Source organism: Micropterus dolomieu, linkage group LG05 (assembly GCF_021292245.1).
Source record: "Micropterus dolomieu isolate WLL.071019.BEF.003 ecotype Adirondacks linkage group LG05, ASM2129224v1, whole genome shotgun sequence".
Classification (NCBI taxonomy): Eukaryota; Metazoa; Chordata; class Actinopteri; order Centrarchiformes; family Centrarchidae; genus Micropterus; species Micropterus dolomieu.
Genome location: NC_060154.1, coordinates 17,262,816 through 17,285,954, shown reverse-complemented (window position 1 = coordinate 17,285,954; position 23,139 = coordinate 17,262,816). Strand labels below are relative to the sequence as shown.

General features: G+C 41.1%; 2 protein-coding genes across 6 annotated transcripts in view; one reads left to right on the top strand and one right to left on the bottom strand.

Moving 5' to 3' along the window:
* The window catches only part of faf1 (Fas (TNFRSF6) associated factor 1), a 1,021,784-nt gene that overhangs the window by 924,577 nt on the left and 74,068 nt on the right, over positions 1-23,139 (bottom strand). The gene's annotated exons all lie outside the window — the stretch shown is intronic.
* Positions 1-23,139, top strand: part of LOC123970646 (unconventional myosin-IXb) — a 56,155-nt gene that overhangs the window by 13,460 nt on the left and 19,556 nt on the right. For all 5 annotated transcript variants that reach the window (XM_046048809.1, XM_046048810.1, XM_046048811.1 and 2 more), the window contains 6 exons: positions 5,794-6,014; positions 6,186-6,405; positions 6,832-7,341; positions 18,416-18,510; positions 21,236-21,298; positions 22,916-23,015. In XM_046048809.1, coding sequence (XP_045904765.1) covers positions 5,857-6,014; positions 6,186-6,405; positions 6,832-7,341; positions 18,416-18,510; positions 21,236-21,298; positions 22,916-23,015 — 1,146 coding nt within the window. In that variant the 5' untranslated portion in view covers positions 5,794-5,856. The remainder of the gene's footprint in view (positions 1-5,793; positions 6,015-6,185; positions 6,406-6,831; positions 7,342-18,415; positions 18,511-21,235; positions 21,299-22,915; positions 23,016-23,139) is intronic.

Here is a 23,139-nt window from a genome sequence, read left to right as displayed (position 1 = left end):
ATGAATTGATTTGTCTTTAAAATGTCAGAAAACTGTTAAACATTCCCCTTACAATTTCCTAAAGCTCAGTATGCCATCTTCTAGCATTTCATAAGACAAAGATATCAGTCCACAATTACATAGAGCAAAGAAATGCAGCAAATCCTCCCATTGGAAATTTAGTTGCAGAGAAATTTTCAGCTGATCGACTTATTGATTTCTTGTTTGAGGTATTTTATAATTTATCGCAAGTTATCTATTACCTGTCCTGTCTGCCAAATAGTTTTACATTTAGGTAAATGTTATGCAGATTATGTAGATGAATACTTACTATATCTTCTCATCATTTAGGGTTAAGTTAAGATTAGTACGTTTCAAATTACTTTTTAAACCAAAAAGAAGAATTACACGTCGCCATCCAAAGATGGTGTACATCAATGTTGGTGGAAATGTAAACAAACCATGGAGGTATTCAAAGTTTTGCTTAGCTTTGCAGTATTTGAAAAGATCATAGTGATTGACTTGACTAACATCCTACTGGGTCCCATAAATGTCATTGTCATGTCGGGACTACTTACGTCCATGATAAGGCGCTGCTTGTAGCCCTGACTCATGAGATTTATAGGATGTCCTCCTGTGATGCTGAAGGGGAATGCTGGAAGTCACCATACCTTTGGTCACACACTGCTGACACCGTAACTTGCTTCCTTTTTGTTCAACTTCCTGTGTACACGTGTGCACTAGAGTGTGAGGCATATAGCCAGGGAGAGACGGGTGTGAGAAAGAGAGTTAACATAGACAAATACAATCTATTCCAGCTGAAGTTTGTTCACCCTCTATGTGTCACTGGGTCATTCACTTCCTGCAAGATCATAGTCAGTGGTGTCTCAGCACTGACTGACTGTTTATACAGTCTGTATATATGAGTGGGTTCCAGTCTTGGGAGGTCCATTAGGAACAAAATGTACTGTCTGTAGCAAAGACTAAGAGCCTAACACTCAAGGCTTTCACACATCTCTAAGTGAGATCATAAACTCTACAACAACTGGCCATATAAAGGCAAAATATTTCTTTTCCTCTTTCCACTAATTGGCACTGCAGACTTACTACTACTCCTCCTCTTCCTTCTTGTTTGGGTGGAACCTTTTATGCTGTTTCTTTGAAGGTGGATGAAGAAGACAGTAGGAGTGGGAGTTGAGAGAATGTTAGTAAGACCTGGTTGGCTTATTTCCCATTTGCATGTGACTGTCAAACAACTCCCTCTTGTTACCAAGTCCAACTTCATTACAACTGAAGTGCTTGTTTTATGCAGCTATTTTTCTTTTCTCCTTCCAGTTTGCCAGATGGGTATTTACTGTTCTTTATTCTTCCTGTGTACATGCAACACACAACACAGTCAGTGTTTTTTGTACACTCTTTCTCTTTAAAAATTATGCTTGTCAGAATTACAGCATATAAAACGGGCCGTAACTTTCAGTGTTTAATTTTATCTAATGGTTCCCCTGCAACAGAGGATTGGAAGTCAGGGCAGGAGCTTAATCTTAAAAATGTAAAAATATAAAGCCTGACTAGAAATCTTATTTTTCAGTAAGTGATGTTTCTGTTGATTGTACTTGGCTCAGTTTCTGTTGTGTTGATAAACCAGCTCAGTAACATTTCCGTGTGTAGGCCAACCCTTTTTAAAAAAATCTTTCTGGTGAATACAGTGGAATTAATGTACCGCAAGCCTATTCTCCATGACTGGATAATGAGGGGTTAGTTGGGATAAGGTGAGTCCAGTTGGGATGAGTGGTACCTTTTTAAAATAGGGCTGGGCAATAAATCAATAATGATAATTATTGCAATATAATTTTCCCCAGTAACAATATAACAAATGTTCAATATATATCGTCAATAAATGTTTGATTTAATTAATCTGAATCACAGACAAATCAGCACTTAATTTTTCTGTTAAGATATTTATTTTGTTGAGGAAAAGGGACTGAAAAAAGATTTACTAATCAGATTTTTTTTTATATGTTCTACCTCAGATTTGTTAAGTGATCCACTGTTTGACATCAAGTGTCCACATTCTGACCATAAGGAATAGTTTAACCACACAATTAACCATCTGGTTTCTTCAGTTTTACTCAAGAGCAAAAATCAACTTGAAAGAAATAATGATTTAACATTTATCGGTATAATTATCAGTATCGCATGGTATGAAATGTTTTTATCATGATAACATTTTTGGCCATATAGCCCAGCCCTATTTAAAAAATAAATAAAATAAAGCTTCCTAGTTTGCCTCCTCCTGCCCACTGTAAGCAGTGTCTTCCCATCAACCCTCAGTAAGCAGCTAAAGTGCCAGGCTAAGCTTACGCAAAGCAGACAACCCGAGGACTTATCTTGGAATGCTGGGCATCCTTGCAAAGGATCTCCTCCGCAGGGAGGAAGCTGTATTATCTCAAAGCCTCTGTCTCCTTTGATTGTCCCCAGGGACTTCTCTCTTTTCTGTCTCACTTTTTTAGATGTTTACCTGTATCTCTCTCTCTCTGTCTCCTTCTGCCTTCCGCTCTTTTTCTTTGTTCAGTTTTCTCGATGTCACAATGAAATGATTTATGTCTTACACATAGATACTGAAGCTTTATGTTTGCTCGTTTGAAACTTGCAGCTCAGGAGCCCTAGGCTTTCCAAAGCCACAGCAGACAGGGCCCATGATGGAGGATAATGATGATGCTGTCTTTTGTGGTCTAAATGTAGTTTTGCATGCCTTGGCATTTTACAGGCTTGCATGTTTTTGGGACTGTGGTCAGCTAGCCTGGCAAAGGCAAGCTCATGAGTCTCAAGTTTCTCTATTTTCCCTCTAATTGTCTACTGTGACCTAAATGATTCCAGAGTTGTTGATGCAGTTTTGTTTCTGGTCCATTATAATATGTAGTGATCTTTGTCTTTTTGCATGTATTAAACAGATTCCTATTATTGCTTTTTATTAATATGTACAAACGGAAACATGAACAGAACTTGCTCATGTGTCGTTGAAGCAAAAAGAAAAGGTATCTGAAACATGCTTGAACAAAGAATCTGTGAAAGCAACTCCAGATTAATGGGTAGATATAACCAACCATATACTAGCAGTACTATGTGGTTTAGTTTAATGTCCTTGTTGATTAAGCAGAGGTGGCTACTTAGTAGAATGTCTGTATTATTCATGTTAAATCCACAGAGCACAACTGGTTATATCGGTCATTGGAAACTTTCAGCAAAAACAAACCTTGTAATGGAGGAATGGAGAACTTGATTTCATAATGCATGCAAACATCTGTGAGAGCCTCTCTTCCCTCAGCCTGCTTTTTTGGGGCATATCTCAGACTATAACATTTCTTATTTTTCAGGTTGAGAAAATAAACTGTCTCCGCTCTAATGATAAAAGTGATAAACTGGCCCGGGATCAGGTTACCAAAGCAGTGCAGTCTGCTTGCCTTACAGTGATTTAAACCAGGTTATGGTTTCCCTGAGGGGAACTTAGAGTTTACACAGCATGCATTACTGATCGCTACATGATCCATCATTAGACAGAACTTTACCCAGCTGCTGTCTGTGTGATTCACACTCAACTATAGATCACTGTTCTGCATTCAGATTTGTTACAGACAACTTTAACCTGGATCACATTTCTTTTGGCTGTGGTCTAGCTGGATGCTGCACTGAATCACTCCTGAAATACCTACTTTAAAGGGTTGCCTTTAAATGAATCGGTAATGTTGGCCAGGCTTTCTGTTCAACGCTGATGATGTAAAGTTAGTGAGTAATTTGGGTGTGTGGGGTGAAGTGAACCTGCAGTGTGACCTTAGTGTGATTTGAGTGCTAATTACAATGACGCTTTGGCTGTACATGATTTTATACTGACTCTACCACTACACAGTAGATGTGGAAAACTGCTATTCATACATGGATGAACCTAGAATTGGACAATAAAGCAATGCTAATTATCGCAATATAATCTCTCTAATATAATTTCTTCAATAAAAACATAACAAATGTTCAAAAAATATTTGATTTAATTAATTTGAATCACAAACAAATTAGTACTTTATTTTTCTATTAAGATATTTATTTTGTTTGTTATCATAATTGTTTTGAATGTTTTACCTCAGATATGTTAAGAGATCCATTTTTCTGCAAGTGTTTGTCATGTTCTGACCATAAAGAATATATTAAAACCACAATTAACCATCTGGTTTCTTCAACTTTTACTCAGAAGCAAAAATCAGCTTTTAAACTTTTTTTAAAATAATGTATGGTAATTATCAATATCGAATTGGATATGGAATTTGTTATCGTGATAACAACCCTAGATTAACCTAACTATTGTCTGTCTTCTATGCACAGGTTGCAGATAGCCATGTGTGTACGGATGAGTTATAGATTGGTATTTAAAGTTTAGCTTTCTTTTGAAATAAGATCACAAGACCATGTAGCACATATTTGTCACGTCACCAGAAACCAGTCATGTAATTCATCAGGTAGAAGTTTGCTGTCCCTCCGTCGTTTATTGTGGTTTAGTTCTTAAAAGACCCAGATACATCTTCAAGTCAGCTTCACCTCTCCCAGGAAATCAGGGATATCTGTTTTAAGGACTGAACAAACCACTACTTACTCTACCTTTTGGTGTTGGGACCTTGCCAGGCAGAAAAAATGGAGTTATGTGGATAGGGAGTTGAGTTGCTAAACACGTTATCCTGCCATCACCATGTTCTACGTTCACTGTAGGTGTCTTGTCTGTGAGAGTGAATAGTGTGCAGGCATTACGCCATTTGTGGTTTACCCCAAATGTTTTCTGTTTTTGTGTCTTGGTTGCTATCAGTGAGCGGAAGGGTTTAATTTCTGTGCAGCGCCTGCAGCTGCAACTTACGGTAAAGATTCAGTGGCAAAGCTTTTTACATGTGATGTGATAACAATGCACTGCTGTGTTATTAAATTTGAGTCATTGCCACTGCTGATGCACATGTCTGAGCCCTTTACCCAGGCTCACATATTTTCTAGAGCAATACAAATATTTTTCTTCTATTTTGTTGAAATGGAGCCACAGTTTAATTTTGTTTAACCTACTGTGATGACTGAAGTTGTATTTTTTTTTTTTTTTTTACATTCACTGTATTATACCGTTGGCTTGCTGTCAGACTAAATATCTTGAACTTTACCTTAATCTTTGTTAAGTGCATTACATTGTGTTGCAACTATTTCCCTAATACATGCTTCACATTTTGATTTTTAGTAAATTTTGCCCTTTGGGCACTTGTCACAGTGTCTGTTTGGATATCATTTAAGAAAAGAGCAATTTTTAAGGTTTAAAAGTCTCTGTTTACTTAACTCCAAATTTTAATGTTGAGTTTTAACATATTTTTAGGATAAATCGCTGATTACAAAGAAAGAGGTCTAGGCAAGTAAATAACTTGATAGGACACGGGCCTCACAGATGATCTGTTGCTCATTTATAAGGGCTGTGTCCTATCAAACTGTTACATTTACATGCATGGGCCTCTTTTCTAGGCTAATCCAAGACACACCTCTGTAGCAGAGTTACATTATGTCCCGAGGGTCATTTACCAAGGATGAGCTCTCCATGTGGTTTCAGGACTTTGTTGGAAAATAAACTGTTCTGTTTTAAATTTCGCTTTAAACCATTTTCAAATGCTTGCTCAGAGCTGCAATGCTTTGTATTAGAAACTGCTCACTATCTGGGCTGTCTTACTCTGTTTCTACTGGCATTACACCAGCGGTTGTATAAAAGTGAAAATAACTGTCACTGATCAATCAACCTGTCTTTTTCAGGTGCTGCACGGTGAGAGGAAAGCAGTGGGTGCGGCATGCTGAGGCCACTCCCCCTGGCTCAGGATGAGTGTCAGAGATGGCGCTGCCACTATGGCAACGAACGCAGGTGGAGGAGGAGGGGGAGGTGGGCCAGCTAGCCCTAACAATCACGATGGCCGCTCATACCTGCTCCAGATCTACCCACGGTTGGCTGCCCAGCCCACCACCTGCTGCAACCTTAGGTAAGTGTGCCACAGCATTGTGGCTAGAAAATGTGTAAGCAGCATCAACAGTTTGTGTTTAACTGTGATGTTGTTGAAGTATTTTTTTTTTTTTTTTTTTTTGTATTTAATATGTAGAGGAACTACTATAACCCAACACTAATCAGACTTTTGTGCAATTCTACTCATCAGAGTGCAGAAGGATGCTACAGCAGACTCAGTGATCTCGGATGCTGCCACGGCACTGGGGCTGGACCCTGGCCGCAAGTATGTGCTCGCAGAGGTGAAGGAATGTGGCGGGGAAGAGTGGGTGCTAGAGGCGGGAGACTTGCCAGCACAGAGGTTTTTGCTGTGGCCTCGGAAAGCCCAGGAGCAACATCCTCAGAGCCTTGGCTTTTACTTCTTACTACAGGTAGAGTTGACAGTACACCGTTCACCTTGCACTCAGACTCAGTGGATGTGGACCACTGACAGAAGTCCCCCCACTGTCTGACTATTGCATTGTGCTCTCTTGTCCTCTTTGCTGCCATTTTCAGTGAGAAACAAACACGAGCAGTCATCCTACCTAGATAACAAATTACACACTAATGTTGGAAAAGGTAAATCAACAAAGTAAGGCGAATTAGCCACATGCAAAATGTTTCCCAATATCTTTTCACCCTTCTCAATGTGTAACAGGAACACATGTGAGGTTAATGCCTTTTGGGCCTGCCCTTACAACTTTCACCACTTTAAGGAAATTCACACCTAGAATATAACCCAGATTATACTGTCTCAGAAAGATTTCAATTTCAGCAGTAAATGCAAAAGTTTTTTTCTTGTCCTTTCCCTAATCCAGGAGAGGAACCATGATGGTTCTATCCGTTATGTCCACCTCCCCCCTGTATCTAAGGAGCAAGAGGCACTGCGGCTAGCCGCCAGAGGCTTCCTTCCCCCTCCACAGGACAACTTTGCAGACCTCTGTAACCTCCCTGTCCTCAATGAGGACAGCATATTAAACAACCTGCGCACACGCTTTTACAAGAAAAAGATCTACACCTATGCAGGCAGCATCCTCATCGCCATCAACCCTTTCAAGTTCCTTCCCATCTACAACCCTAAGTACGTCAAGATGTACGAGAACCACCAGCTGGGCAAACTGGAGCCTCATATTTTTGCTATCGCAGATGTGGCCTACTATGCTATGCTCAGGAAGAGGGTCAACCAATGCATCGTCATCTCTGGGGAAAGTGGCTCAGGCAAGACCCAGAGTACCAACTTCCTGATCCACTGTCTGACTGCGCTCAGCCAGAAGGGCTATGCCAGTGGGGTGGAGAGGACCATACTGGGAGCTGGGCCAGTCCTGGAGGTAAGATGTGTGTCACCTGTCAGTGAGTCAAGTGTGAAGTACATTGCCATTTTGATTAAGTCACATCCAGCAATGACAGTACTTCCTCAAAAGTGACTCAACATGTTGCTTTGGCATGTAAAAGCGCACACGCACAACACACACAGGCAGTCAGAGAATGCAAAATACACTGAAGTTATATATTGACATTGTTTTATGGGACAATAATTATCCCTAGTTCAGTGGTTATGAATGATAAAACATCCCATGAAAGTATCAGATCCCATACAGCAGTGAGTAAATGTATTTTCAGGCTGTGAGTCAATTGCACTTGTGCGTAGGCTGAGCTAATGGGACATATGGTAGTCCGAGTACACTGTAAAATACTTTGGTCTACTCAGAAAGAAGAAATGAAAAAGAGGATGGGAAGTTAAGTTGCGTTATTAACTCTTCACGTGGCCCCTTGCCTTTGAAAATGCTGTGGGAATCTAGACAAGATAGGGCTGTTTGTTGGTTTTCTATCTCTTCCTACTTTGGAGCACTGATGTTTCTGATTATGTGTGAAATGCAGCTGCTAATCTTGGTCTGTTTTGGTAACTGGTTGTGTAACATAATGGTTTCTGGTTTTGACTTTACCTCTATGAACAACATGAATTAAATTTGGATCTGTTGTTGACCAACAGCTGGTATTTCTATGTTGCCGTTTCGGTCAGGTGATTGTGCTTCTCTTCCTGCTTTCTGCTCTCTGAGAACTTCGATGCTTGTACTGACTTTCTCTCTGTAACTGCTTACAGGACAGAATAAACCAAAACTAAAGCTACAGAAAGCTTTAAGTTACTGATTTTGATAGCTAGTGGAGAATATGTCAATAAATTATGATGTGCAATATTTTGGTGTAGGGCATCTGTGTAGTATTTTTGTGCAGGGCATCTGCAGTATTTTTATGTAGGGCATCTGTGTAATATTTTGGTGCAGGGCATCTGAGCAGTATTTTTGTGCAGGGCATCTGAGCAGTATTTTTGTGCAGGGCATCTGAGCAGTATTTTTGTGCAGGGCATCTGAGCAGTATTTTTGTGCACGGCATCTGTGCAGTATTTTGGTGTAGGGCATCTGTGCAGTATTTTTTGTGCAGGGCATCTGTGCAGTATTTTTTGTGCAGGGCATCTGTGCAGTATTTTTTGTGCAGGGCATCTGTGCAGTATTTTGGTGTAGGGGATCTGTGCAGTATTTTTTGTGCAGGGCATGTGTGCAGTATTTTGGTGTAGGGCATGTGTGCAGTATTTTGGTGTAGGGCGTCTGTGCAGTATTTTGGTGTAGGGCGTCTGTGCAGTATTTTGGTGTAGGGCGTCTGTGCAGTATTTTGGTGTAGGGCGTCTGTGCAGTATTTTGGTGTAGGGCGTCTGTGCAGTATTTTGGTGTAGGGCGTCTGTGCAGTATTTTGGTGTAGGGCGTCTGTGCAGTATTTTGGTGTAGGGCGTCTGTGCAGTATTTTGGTGTAGGGCGTCTGTGCAGTATTTTGGTGTAGGGCGTCTGTGCAGTATTTTGGTGTAGGGCGTCTGTGCAGTATTTTGGTGTAGGGCGTCTGTGCAGTATTTTGGTGTAGGGCGTCTGTGCAGTATTTTGGTGTAGGGCGTCTGTGCAGTATTTTGGTGTAGGGCGTCTGTGCAGTATTTTTCTGTAGGGCATCTGAGCAATATTTATTTGTAGGGCATACATGCAGTATTTTTCTGTAGGGCATCTGAGCAATATTTATTTGTAGGGCATACGTGCAGTATTTTTCTGTAGGGCATCTGAGCAATATTTATTTGTAGGGCATACGTGCAGTATTTTTCTGTAGGGCATACGTGCAATATTTATTTGCAGGGAGCAATATTTTTGTATATGGCACCTGTGCAATATATTTGTGTAGGGTATCTTACAGTATTCTTGGCGTATATGTTCTGATGTTTATACAGTACATCTGTGTGGGATGCTTCATAGAAACTGTAGTCAAATTGTACATGTGTGCTGCTACGTCAACCGTGTTCCCAAGACAAATTTCTCCTAAGGGAGACAACAAGGGCTAATCTAATCTAATGGTGCGCAGTGTTCAGGCCTGACTCTGGATGGACAGACTGACCAGCAGTCTGTTCCACTGAGTCATATGAACACAGACAATAGAGCATCTCCCTTGCTTAGTTGTCTGATTAACTAGAGTGAATAACTGCCAGAACACACATCTTTCTTCACTCATGCATTTATATTCACAATTAAATTTTCAGACTGTTAGTGAACCAGTTTAAGACATACTTATTTATTCATTTTTGTCATTTTAACTTGTCTGTGTTTTTTTTTTTTTTTTTTTTTTTTTGTCAACTAAAAAGGAAGAGTAAATAACTTTGTATGCTAACAGACATTTAGAAACAGATACTGCATGAGGTGTAACCAGTGAGTGAAGGCTTCCGTCTGTAAGGCTGCTCAGGGTATCTTTTATGTTGCAGACAGTTAAATAGCAAGGGCTCAAGGGCAGACTGCAGCTCTCTGTGTTTGGTGACAAGAGGCACATACAAATGCATGCAGACAAGTGACATCTGTTAGTGCTTACATTGTTTAACAAAAAAATGGTTGCATCATGAAAGGTAGGTTTTTACACAGTATTGTTTTTGCTGGAGTTTAATCCCCAAGCTACGTGGCAAAGAACAGAGTTGACTTCGATTTGTTTATTCTTCATCTCTGTAATGAGAAACGGGGTCTCATCCACTTTCACATATGGAAGAATTTACCTCTGGTTAGACCTCAAGCAGGGTTATGATTGTGAAGTCATTTTCAGCATTCACATCACTCCCACTCTCATGTTGTCTTATAAGCAATGGTTCATTATGACTGTCGTCTCACATTGTACTCTTGTGTAGTGTAGGCCCCCATGACTGGAAGTTTAACCTCAAAATTATCTATATTCCTAACTTATAATGTATATTTTCTATTACACATTTTATATTAGACTGCTGGCTCTGCTGAATTAATCGTAATGGTGTGAGTGTGATATGGTGTGCTGAGTGACCCCTAATAGGGTGGCTTCCTGTCAGCGATGTAATCTGAATGTTTGTTTGTGATTTGAGATGTATAGAAGCACTGGAGATGAAAAAAGATCTCCCTGAGGCTGCAAAGTAAATGTCAGACTGGTAAGGCCCCTATCTCCGCACAATCACCTGAATGTCATATAGACAAAAAACAGAAATCCCAGAACTTCAGTTTCAGTTTAATAGCCCTCCTTGGTGTGAGGAACTAATTACTCAGCCCGGATCTGGAAGTAAATCTCCTCTACATATTTTTTAGTTTTATTTTGCAGTGGTGTGGCTAAAAATAAACCTTTTAGCCAGAAAAGCTCTATGTGGAATGTGGTTTATTCAGTACAACACGGTGCTTAAAAGTAAAACCCCTCTGATCTGTGAGAGAAGCACACAATACTGTGGAATAGAACAAATGAAACAGAGATAATTGCCAACAAGTCATTGGTTTGAGCTTTACTAGCAATAATAAAATGTGGGCAGCCACACTAACTTGCAGGCACAGTGTATCCATCCATCAACTGTCAGGTCTCTGTCCAGACCCTCTGACTCAGTAAGTCTGGAGCCTTCACTCACAGAACTGCTGCTTCTTTCAGATGCATTTGAAGAAGTGCAGCGTTGGTCCCTTGATGTGTGTCAGTCTGTCAGAGTGTTTGGTTCCGGACGGCTGATTGAGGGAATGGCGGGGGGGGCGGTGGCGGGATGCAGAGATTTTCCCCTCCATCAGCAGAGTTCTGGTCCCTTTGGCAGACACACTGCCTCTCTGCAGTTCACTTCCAGAATGCATTGTGTGCACGTGTGTTAGCCCTGTTCAGAGCTGTGGTTACAGGGGCAGACAGAGAGACTGGTTCAGTCTTTGCTGGTCTGGTCAGTGGAGGAAGTGGAGGTTGGACTCCATCTGCTATTGAACAGCTGTACATTTCCCCTTGGCCGCATTATTGCATCTAAATTTGCATACGTAGACGCAGTTGCTTTTATTGTTTTTCCACATTTTTATGCACTAAGAAACCCTCCTAGTTAGTTTATGTGAAGAGATTCTGTTTTGACAACACTCGCCAGGTTTTGCTGCACGCTCATAAGATGGCTGACATGAAACAACAATCACTTTACAGAGGAAGCAATAACTCCTCTGAAATTATGTTCCCTGCAGTTTCTCTCCACACAAATAGTCCACCTCCTTCCTGACAAGTTCCAGTCAAGGCACTATATATTGTGTGTAGAATGTTATTTTTAGATAAGTTTACCAAAATTACTTTAACAAACTGATTTTATTTGGTCCTGAAAGCTGATCAGGTCACAGTGATGGAAAGTGTGTGTGTGTGTGTGTGTATCCGTGTATCCCCAAGCTATAGGGGAGGTCTCCAGGCCTGGGTCACACATTTTGAGGAGATGAGATCACCGTTTGTGGTGCTTGACTCTGGCTGTGTTGCAGGCAGATTGAATGGCCCCAACCTGAAACCATGTGGGAATTTCCTTCCTTTGTCTTGAAAATAATGCAGGTAAAGGAAAGATTGCCCTTAATACTTACTGCAGTTTGAACAAATGAGGCTCCTACCTGCAAACAAGCTCTATATTAGTATTTCACTTGTGAACTGGTCCAACTGGTTGATCCTCTATTACGTGGTTCTTTCGGTGTCTCTGTTTTCTTTTGCAGCCTATTCATTCTAATGCCAACAGGGCCATCCTCTGTTGTAGTGAGTTGGCTGACGCATGACAGGCAATATATTGGAGTAACGTTTTGTGTAAACTGTATATTTCTTTGATGTGTTTTTGCTCCATCCATGCTCTTAAAAACACATTTTGGTAAGTTGACAGCTCTGTACTCGCAGAGGTTAAGAGGAGAAAATTATCACCAGACCAGTCAGTGAGATAATATATAGCCTTTTTACCAAATCCTAACCCCCTAGTTGTTAAGGAAGTCCCCTGTAAGTCCCCAGCCTCCTCCATGCCACTCTGTCTCGCAACTTCAGACAGGAAGTTCCTATCATCCGGAACCCTTTTTAACAGGAAGTAGCTACGACACAGGAAGTAACTGCAGTAGTTCTCTCTGCCATTAGCTCAGGGCTTTGAGGGGTGTGGATATACCAAAGTAATGTATTGTTGTTCAGGAAGTGCAGAGGAGTAGCTGGCCATTCTGTCTGCTGATCCATTGTTTATCTCTTAGTTAAGGGTTCAGATATATTTGGTCAAGCTGGGTGGCATTGTATTTGAATCTGGTAAAAGCTGGCATTAGAGAGTTTAAGTCACTGCATCCTGCACATTTGTCAAAAACACATACAGTATACAAAGGCCTTATTGTAAGCATACCATCACACCAGAGTTTTATTAAAGAGTATAAAATGCTGTTCCTTACATGCCAAATACAGCTTACATGTAGCAGCATGCTGCAGGCTACTTTAATGTCTATTCATGGTACTCTGACCACACCACAAGCTAAGGTTTGATGTGGTACCCATCTAGACATGGGTGGAGCTGCTTGAAATTGCTCCAATCTGGTAAAACACCAGACCACAAGAGGAGCAAAAACTGGTGCTTGAAAACTTTATTCTAACTATTCCAACCTCTTACATCTTCATTATGTGACCCTCTATTATGTACGCACACAGGGGTAGACCAAATCATTTAGCCGTTTCAAGAAAACACTGAAATATAACTCTCCCCTGTACTGTCATAAGGGGCAGATTCTGGATGGTGGGAGGTGACATAGTAAACAAGTGTTTTGGCAGCATTGCTCACACACCATGTACATCATGACCTTGGCACTCCGTATGTTACCCCATGACCCAGTCATATAGACTTCTCAGCATAAATATAGGGGTAAAATAGAAATTGTTTATTTTTTGTGTTTTTTTGGCAGTTATTAATTAGCTCAGTTTGCATCTTCAAAGGTATTTTCAAGAACATCTTTCCCCAGGGCAAAACCAACATTTAAATCCAGACGTGGACAGTACAGCGAAGAAAAGTACCGCAGTGCACTTTTGTAGAAAAGCTGGGCACAGTGTAGGGGAAATTCTGGATTTAAATGCCCTGAGCAAAGCTGTTCTATTACCAGGCAGACAGCAAACACCTGTGAGGTTATGAAATTGGCTTTGATGATGCAAACTGCTGCTGGATAACAGGCAAAAAATTATGTTTGTATTTCCCTCCCCAAGAGAAGTCTATGTGACAGAGTCGCGGATTAACATACAGAGTGCTGATATGACATATGTCAAATACAAATTTGGGCCAACTTATTCCAGCAGTGATAAACACAAATACCTATAAATGTAAAAGTTAGACACAGAAATGAAAAGATTTAGTTTCCCATTTAGGAATAATGTAAGAGTGTGTTAGCAACTCTACCTTTTTGTGAATTGCCCAAAATCTTAATGCTACGGAAAATATACCAGGACTAGATTGGTGTATGGTTGCACGGTTCAGTTCATGGTGTCATTGCAGATTGCATTCTTATGTTCAGAAGTGGCGTCACTTAACAGTTGTGACACCATGTATGATGTATACTCTTGATGCTGAAATGCGTGTGTGGACTTTGCATACTAAGTTGTTCATACTATTAAAGATGAGGATTGCCGAAAAGTTTCCACTAGATTAATAAGTAACAGACAGTAGAGCTTAGAAATACTATTTTATTCTGACCTTCATGCGGTAAATGAATGAAGTGGTTCTATATAACTGCATTCAGTGGAACATTGAATCAAAGTACCAGCCCCTCTGAGCGCTATTGACGATGTTATTGTACCTTAAAGAATCAATTCTTTGTTAACAGTTCAGTTGAGTTAAGCTCAAGGGGTTTAAGTGTAGTTGGTGGAATATAGTGGCGGCTTGAAGGCCAAGCATAGAGGAGGAACTGTGTAGAGACGTGGTTGCATTCAGTCACTGCCAACGTCATGTGATCTCACCAAAGCATTTTTCACATTCAGGACAACAACAAACAGTGATTATTTTGTCACTAAGTGCCACTGGTGTTTTGACTCAACATTGTATCTACCAGTGATTATATAGTTTATTACCTTGCTTCTTCGTTCTCTGTAATTGAGTATACAAGCTTGAGTTGGGAACATGATTGTTGTAGTAGTGGGTGTGAAGTGTCTGCAGCTGAATAAGCGAGCACATCTAGAGGTTTGATGAATTTTTGCATGAGCGCCTGCCGTTGCCTGCTGAGAATGTGGGAACTGTCTTTGTGGCGGTTGGACTATTTAAAGTCCTTTTGTGAGTGTATCCATGCTGTAGCGAGGTGTCTATGTCAGGGCCTTGGCAGCGCCTGTGGAAACATTGAACTGAAGCTCTTTTGAGCATCTAGACTTTAAAGGATGCAGCAGTGCCTCAGTGTCATAGCAATAAGCCCAAGTACCCAAGCACCAGCTGTAAGGTTTTACTGACCACAAAAGAGTTTTTTCTCTCTCCTTTCAGTTTTAGTAGTTGAAGACCTTTAGTTGTTGTTGCGTTTTTGAAATTACACTAAAAACTGTAATGCTCCCGGATCATCACAGAACAGCGCATCAGTAGCGCTGGTGCTCCCAAGATTTAAGAGCACCACTTAAATCGACGTGCAACTCCCCGGGGCCCTCAGCACAATTCTACAAAGGGGCCCTCCGACCTGTCCTGGGAGCTATTTCCACCATTTGCCATTGCCACACAGTCACACCTGACACACCAGTGTAACAATCCTCCTTCCTTTAAAATTGTTTGCTCCATCTGTCGATCTAAGAATAAGTAGACCTCTGCACAACAGAATGAGGTATAAACAAACAGTATTTTGGAAGAATCTTAAGAGAAGTGAGTAATAACATTTCAATTCATTATTTAATCAGTAGTCAGTGTCATTCCATTGCTTTGTATTTTGCATTAGTCCAGAGTTGTAACTAAACCTTGACTGAGAGACTAGATAATCGTTATCTTGTGTTAAAACTACGTGTGCCTATGAGGAGTGGACTGGTCCACACAGAGGTCGCTCCCGGAAAGTGCAAGTTTCATGACTTGTTCACAGTTCACACGCAATGCGGCTACATTCTGTTGCCCATTGGTGTTCATCAAAATTGATAAATAGTTGTATTTCACAATCACTTTTGTCAGTCACAAAAAACACAGCCCTGGAAGTGACACAGACAGACCAAGACACGCAGTGCACGCTAGCACATCATCTTAACTGTTGGCTGACATCAAACCTGGAGAGGAGAAAGCACAAGTTAACTGGTTGCTGTTACCACAGTTCACTCTCTGGTGTTTTTTTTTTTTTCCTCTTTTCGTGACCAAAAGAATAGTTCCGCTTCATCCTCTCATCAAAGTTAATAAGTAAAAGTAAACACTGAAACCAGCTTTGACACGTGGGGTGGCTGGGCCCTATGCAACTTACATGATAATATTTGCAAATCACAATGGTGCTCTGATTCATAAAATTTTGTGATGCTGTCTGCAAAAATGGTTGCAAAATGTGACTAAATGGTCGCAGTCTGAAGCCCTGCAGAAGTGACTTATAGGAGCCACCACACACAGCTCAGGGAAAGTATGATGACTCAAGAATTTGCTTTTGACTCCTCAGAAAGTTGTTTCTGAAACTGAATTTGTTTATTTCTGTTGTCATCTAATCTTGTATACAACATCAGACGATATCCTTACGCAGATGTTTTTTTTGTTTGTTCATATTTGCGCAAGTTTATACTACACGTAACATTTAATGTCCCTTTAGAGTATATAATTTATACTTTCTCGTCTCTGCCCCATGTGCCTTTGAGACAAACAACTCCTGAACTGCAGTGTTTCAGATACATTCCCCTAGTTTGGTTTGTAAGGAGAAGTGTGTGTGTGTGTGTGTGTGTGTGTGAGGGGGCTGAATGGGGATGTGAGACTTAATGCGGGTAGGTCTGGCTCTGTTGAAGTGGGAATGTACAGGGGAGCTGGCTGCCAGAGAAGGCGGCTCACCACAGAGAGGAATCAGTTAAAATTACATTAAACGTCATGAGATGATCACTGGATCTACGTACCCACAGCATGAAGATACTGTATGTACACACTGCAGATGGCTGTGCCTACCTTTCTTTCTCTACTTCTCACTTTCCCTTCCTTCTGTTTTTTCCGTAACCTCATTGAGATCAACCCCTATTTTGTAAGAGTTCAGATTAGACCACATCTTTCCGTGGACACGATTTGACAAGCCGTTGTTCCGCTTCCCCATACCTGCTGAGCCTTCCAGCCAATCAGATCCTCTGCTCCTGGGCAAGTTTGAAAATGAAAGATGCTGTGACATGTTTAGCATTCCCTCCATGGTGCAGCGGTCTGGGCTTTGCAGACATTTCCCAGGGTTTTGTGCATTTGGCTGCAAGGTTTGTGGAGTGGGGGTGATCAGAATAGTACTGGGCACATTGGGTCGCCTTGAGCAATAAGACGCCTTTGGAGTATCAGTGGCAAAACACACTTATTGACCCTCAAACCTGAAACAGAAGTGATGACATTGTCAACACAGGCAACACCTGAATGAATAAATAAATTTATGATCTTACACATTATATGTAAGCATTACTAAACATGCATCCAGAAATGCACATACCGCAATACCAGTGTGGTAGAGTTTGTGTATGTTATGCACACAAATGCAAAAAAATGATTAAGAGAGAGAAAGCCCAGTGAGTGGGTGTGTAGGAGCCTTGTCTGAGCAAGTACAGGTTACGATGAAGTTGGATGAAAATGGTGACTGATAAGAGAAAAGTGACACCTGCATCTCTTTCGTCATCCATCAACGGGCAACAACTCTTGCCTCATTCTTCCCTCAGGTCTCACATGAACTATTTAAAATCACATTTTTGTTTTGAAGTTATATTGGTGCAAATGGGTAAAAAGAGAAGAAAATATTTAGTAAGACAAGAACAGAGCTACTGCAAGACTGGCAGGTCTACTTGAGCAGCAGAAATGAAAATGGGTTAATGGATCATCCTAAGGACTCTCAATCGGACCCTGTAGAGTGTGTGTGTGTGTGTGTGTGTGTGTGTGTGTGTGTGTGTTAGTGCCCCCTAACTTTAATCAGCCCCAACACCACTGTATCAAATTCACCCTGCAACTGCTTTGAAAGATACAATGTGGCTCCTATTTAACATGCACTGAGTCAACTTCCCCTGCAGTGGCCTTTTGTGGAGTGTGTGTGTGTGTGTCTCTATCTGTCTATCTGTAACCATGTGAGCATCATGAAGGAAAAAAAAGAGAGCTATTCTGTGACCGTATTAATGTGATAAACGGGGCCCCTCTGCGAGGCCTAGTGGCTGGGCTCTGTGAGCCCCTGGCTGAGTTAGCTGTAGCCTGAAGCCTGGGGAGAAGCTGGTCCTCTCTGTTTCTGCTGCTGGTCTGACACTGCTATACAGAACGGCTGTCCCAACCTCATTTATCATCACTGACTTATGTGCATATGCTCTCTCACTCACTCTCACTCTCTCACGCACGCACACACGCACGCACGCACACACACACACACAAACACACGCACACACACACACACACACACACACACACACACAGTGAACAAGGGAATGAGGGGAAAGGTCTTGAAGGAGGAAAGAAAAGAAAGGGATGGATGGGAGGAGAGTGAGAGGAGGGCACTGCAGATGCTCGCCCCCTCCTGAGACCCCCAACATGCACAAGCATGCGCACACACAGGCACACACACACACAGTCCCAACCCCCTTCTGTGGTCTCAGCTGCTGTTCAAAAACAAGACTTAACCCCTTGACTGTCTAGTTTCTCCGTTGTTATGGTGATTTGTTGTTGTTGACTTCAGAGAGGTTGCTAATAGACAAGGTGGCTTGAAGATACACTCCCAGATTGTGTAGCACCCAATTGTACCTCCATAAAGGTTTAAAACTCAGCTGAGGCACTGCAATCAAACCCAACTACAATTTTGTTGTCTTATAAACCTGTTACCTCACTGACAAGGAAAAGCGACCCTAGTGATATTGCATTTATCTTGAGAAAAGTTGTTGATTTGACAACACACTGCATGTTTTTGACTTCAAAGCCTTAAACTTTACTTTGTGTTTCTGTTTTCTCCTGCTCTTCTCTGTCAGGCCTTCGGAAACGCCAAGACAGCCCACAACAACAACTCCAGCCGCTTTGGTAAATTCATCCAGGTTAATTACCTGGAGAGTGGTGTGGTCAGAGGGTGAGTAATTAACAGAGGTCGCATGTCTGTGTGTGTATCTTTCACTCTCATCAAGGCCTCAAACAAAGTCAAGTCAGGCCACGTTGCCTCAACATGCATTACACACCATACAGGGGCATTTAAATGATTGCGCTCTATGTCCTCTTCCTCTTGCTGTAGCTCGTCATCCCTTTAGTCTAATATCTTCCTCTTTGCTCTCTTTTATCATTGGTCATGTGGATTCTACTCTGTGCAGTGTGCATGTAGACTAAAACTTTCAACCACTGGCATGCCCTTCCTTTTTCTTAGCAGTCAGACTCTGGTTAGGAGCTGCATCAAAGTCTGGTCGACTGTGTCACTTCCTCATTTCCACAACAGCAGAGGGGAACAGCTGCTCAATACAGTGTCTTAAAAAGACAACATGATGTGCTGTAATTGTGGTGAAAGAGTTGAAAGCCCGGTACAGTGTTCATACTAAAGGCTAACAAGATGATATTTTTAAACGCTGGTGTGTATGCAGGTGTTTCATACTAGAAATAAAATTTGATTTGAAACATGTAAATGCCTGTGGCGACAGCTGCTCAGCAGCTCAGTAAGTGGGCATCCCCAACCTGATAATCCCCTGATGGCAGCAGGTTTCATCATGCTCTATTGAATTGCTTTGACTTTATTTTATCCCTTTCATTTTATTCTATTTTACTTATTTTATATGTATCTTAAACATGTATTTTGGTCTTTTCAATGTTTTCTTGCTTGTATTGTTGTCATTTGGGTATTGTATTGTTGTCTTTGCACTTGTTGAAGCACTTTGTAACTTGTTTTTGAAAAGTGCTCTACAAATAAAGATGATTATTATTATTATTACCCTGAGAAGGGTCTGTAATCCAATCAGGAGAGTTGATTTTAGTTGGCTGATGCTGCTATGCTATAAAGCGAACCCACTTAGACGAGAAAATGCTGAAAACTACGAATGTAGTCAAACTAAAACACTTAGTGTACCATCACTGTGTAGCCTTCTGCTTCACATCAGTAAAGTGTTGGACTCGGAGTACCACCACAACTCTGCCCTGTAGACCTGACAAAGGCTGCCTGTCTATCTCTCCATCTCCTGTGGCAGCCATTCAGATAGTCAATAGAGGAGATTAACAAAGAGAAGGCTGCTGTTCTGCTCTGCTTTCTTAGTGGACTGACTAACTGACGGAAGAGATATTTTTGTACTCTTTCTGTGGGTCTCTGTCCGGCTAATCCTTCCTCACTGAGCGAGATGAAGCAGAACGATGAAAAGGAACACACATTTTTGAGGAGGTGTAAAAAAGAGGTGGTTTCCATCCATTCATACAATGTGGATGGATCTTTCGGTATGTACAGTATGTGTTGTGAGACTTCTCTTACCCCTGTGATAAATGCTGATTCTGTATAGACAGTATGTCAGTCGGCTCCTGTGTACTTTTCTGAAACAAGGCTCCTGTCAACATTCCTGCTGATGTGTACTGTTCTCAATTAAATTAGCTCATAAACATACAATCTTTTCAGGAGATATCATATTTACATACTATCTCCTGTGGTGGCCCATTTAGATTCATTTATCTGGCCTTAATGCTCAAAAACCCCCTCAAAATACATTTACAAACATTACATGTGTACAATTTACTTAAACTCATCATGTAATGGGTTCAGATGTGAAACAGGTTCACTGAAACGAATGTACCTCCACAAGTACAAAACCACAGAACCAAGAAATTTAATTCAGATGCCTAGTTTGGGGGACCTCTGTTTAAGTTTTTCAAGAAGCAGCACCAAGCTGTAAAGGCCTATGTGGCCTGTATTTCTGTATGTATTCATGGATGTTTCAAAAGCTGTTGACACGGTTAACACCTGTACAAGATACCTGTAGCTAGTTACAACTGGTTCAAGGGAAAGCCTAATCTAAATTCATCAGTTATTCAGGGCACGCCACAAGGCTCTGTCGTGTCAAATTCTTAAAAATAGTATTTGTGGGTGTGTTTGTGGCCATGACACTTCCAACAAACGCCAACCCAACATTTTTATAATATAAATTAAAGTAAGTGCACTGTTCTGAGAAAAGGGAACTCAAACTAGCGGATCTATACAGCAGATGCATGAACTTGGTCTCAATAAATCTGTCTATAGTTTTGGCTGCATTTCTCACAGCACAGCTCTATTTTTGGTGTGTTGTGAGGACTGGCGTCAGTGTTGTTTTTGCCTGGTTATAGAAAAAACAGCTCTGACTTATAAAATCTTATTTAGACAACTTTATGACCTTAGTCGGGTGTAGTGGGTAAATAAATACCAGCGACTGCAGTGGTCTGAAAGCATACCTCTACCCCTCAGTCTCCTCTGTCCGGCTAGATGTTACACAATAAAAGAAATTAATTCCAAAGTTATCTGGTTGTTGTCGTGTGTGTGTGTGTGTGTGTGTGTGTGTGTGTGTATCGGGTGTGTGATTTGCTACGATCCATCCGACCCTATTCGAACGCTTTGTTCACTCTTTGATTGTTCCGACCATCTGCCCTGACTTCCCCTCCCACTCCTCCTCTCTTTTTTTTTTTTTTTTTTTTTACCAGCCCACTTTCACATATGACCTGAAAACGCACACACACAGACAGGGCTGAGTGACCTTTAGAGTTAAGTGATTCATCCTTCATTGTTTTTCTTCTTCCCCATTTTTCTTGTCCGTTTCTACTCCACTCCTCCCCTACGCCCCCCCTTTCTCTCTGTCATTTAGGGCTGTGGTAGAGAAGTATCTCCTGGAGAAGTCTCGTCTGGTCTCCCGAGAGAAGAACGAGAGGTGAGGTCTTGACCCTTCACCCTCATTGACCTTCATGAGGCCCTCTGTACAAACATGGGGAGCCTCTGATGGTTAAATATGAAGTTCAGCTGAAGACTTCCATCTGAAGTCTTTGACTTTACATGGCCATCTGCCAAAACCCTTGCAACCCCACATACATGAACACACCTATTCAGACACTGTGGATTGAAATATTATTCACCTAAATGCTTGATTATGTACTAACTGTTTGATAATACGAGCATTAGCTGTGTGTCCATAGTGAACTGAATAAGGTCATATACCATACGGTGTGTACTTGCGCTTTGAATGTAGCAGTGATGGCTGATATTGATATAATTTGGTTTTGCCTAATTTTAATGTGAACTTCACTGATTCTGGATCATGTGAGTCATTGCTCCAGAACACTATACAAACAAGTGAGAAAGAAATAATCACTTTTCTATCTGCAGGGTTAATTTCGAGAGAAAAAGCCTCACTCACCATGTCATCCCTCACTTGTCCTTCACATCATGCAAGCCTTTGTTGCTCACTGTGACATTCACTCCCAAGTAGACTATCAGTCTGTTGCTACTTGTGTGAGTAATATGCAAACAGATATTTGGGCTTTGGTAATTGGGAAATACTGTCAGAGTGCAAATCACCCACTGTAGTTTCATTTGCACTAATATATTTTACTGAAGAGTGAGTTAAAAGAAGAGACTGACAGACTTTTTTACATCCAGTTACTGCATCAATGAAACCAATAGGGGAAAAAACCTGATTTTTAAATGAATAGTTTCCCTTTATATACAGCAAAGCTTTAGCCATGAAGTGGTAATGATTTAACTGTTTACGCAGAAAGGCCATTTCTAACTGCACAACAAACAAGTCAAGTTTTAATCCATTTTAGATTTGCTCAGATAAAGATACACACAAGCAGTCATCCGGGTAAAACCACAGTCTTCCACTGAGCAGCTCAGCTGAAGCAGCTGATGCCTTGTATAAAAACATACTGTGGCTGTTTTGAGTGGGAAGAACATTACTCATTCATGTTTCCTGTCCAGGTTTTCCCACCTAGTTTTGGAAAATGTAGTTGCCTTCCATTGACAAGCCTGCCTTCGTTACGTTCACGCTTCTAGCAGCCTACACAGTGTACTGTTAATCACCTGGCCTACAGTTGCTGTTGACAGTGTAACTTGCCTGTCTAGTCAGGGAGTGACTGTACTGTATATGATGTCATTATTTCTTTGTGATAAGTGTGGAAACTCATTACTCCCTTGTGCTTTTACAACAAAGCTTTGCCGCCTATCTACCTACATGCCCACTGATAGCATGAGTGGAAAACTGATATTAACATCACTGAGTTCCAGACATTGTCTTCTTTCTGTTAGCTTTTTACAATGTTGACTCTTGGTTTATCACCAAAACTACCCTTTATTTGTGACCATAAACATGGAGCTCAATTCCGCTGATAAACTGCTCACCAGATAATAATACAAACAAATCATGGAAGCACACAAGAATTAGTTCAACCTTTTGAAGAGCAGTTTAAAGAAGTTCTTGCAGTTATAACTTGGTGTGAGTACAGTTTGTGAGCAGTACAGGCATTAAGAACGATGTTTGTTGTTGATCCAGGAACTACCACGTGTTTTATTACCTGTTGTTGGGAGCTTCAGAGGAGGAGAGAAAGGAGTTCAAGTTGCTGCCGCCTGAAGACTACTTCTACCTCAAGCAGGTACAGTACAACTCCAGTACATGTCCCATCACATCCAGCAATTTATAATATATCCATTTTATATAAATGGCACTCTTACTCTTCACTTTATTAACTTATTTTCTATCCTGTTCAGTCTGCTTAA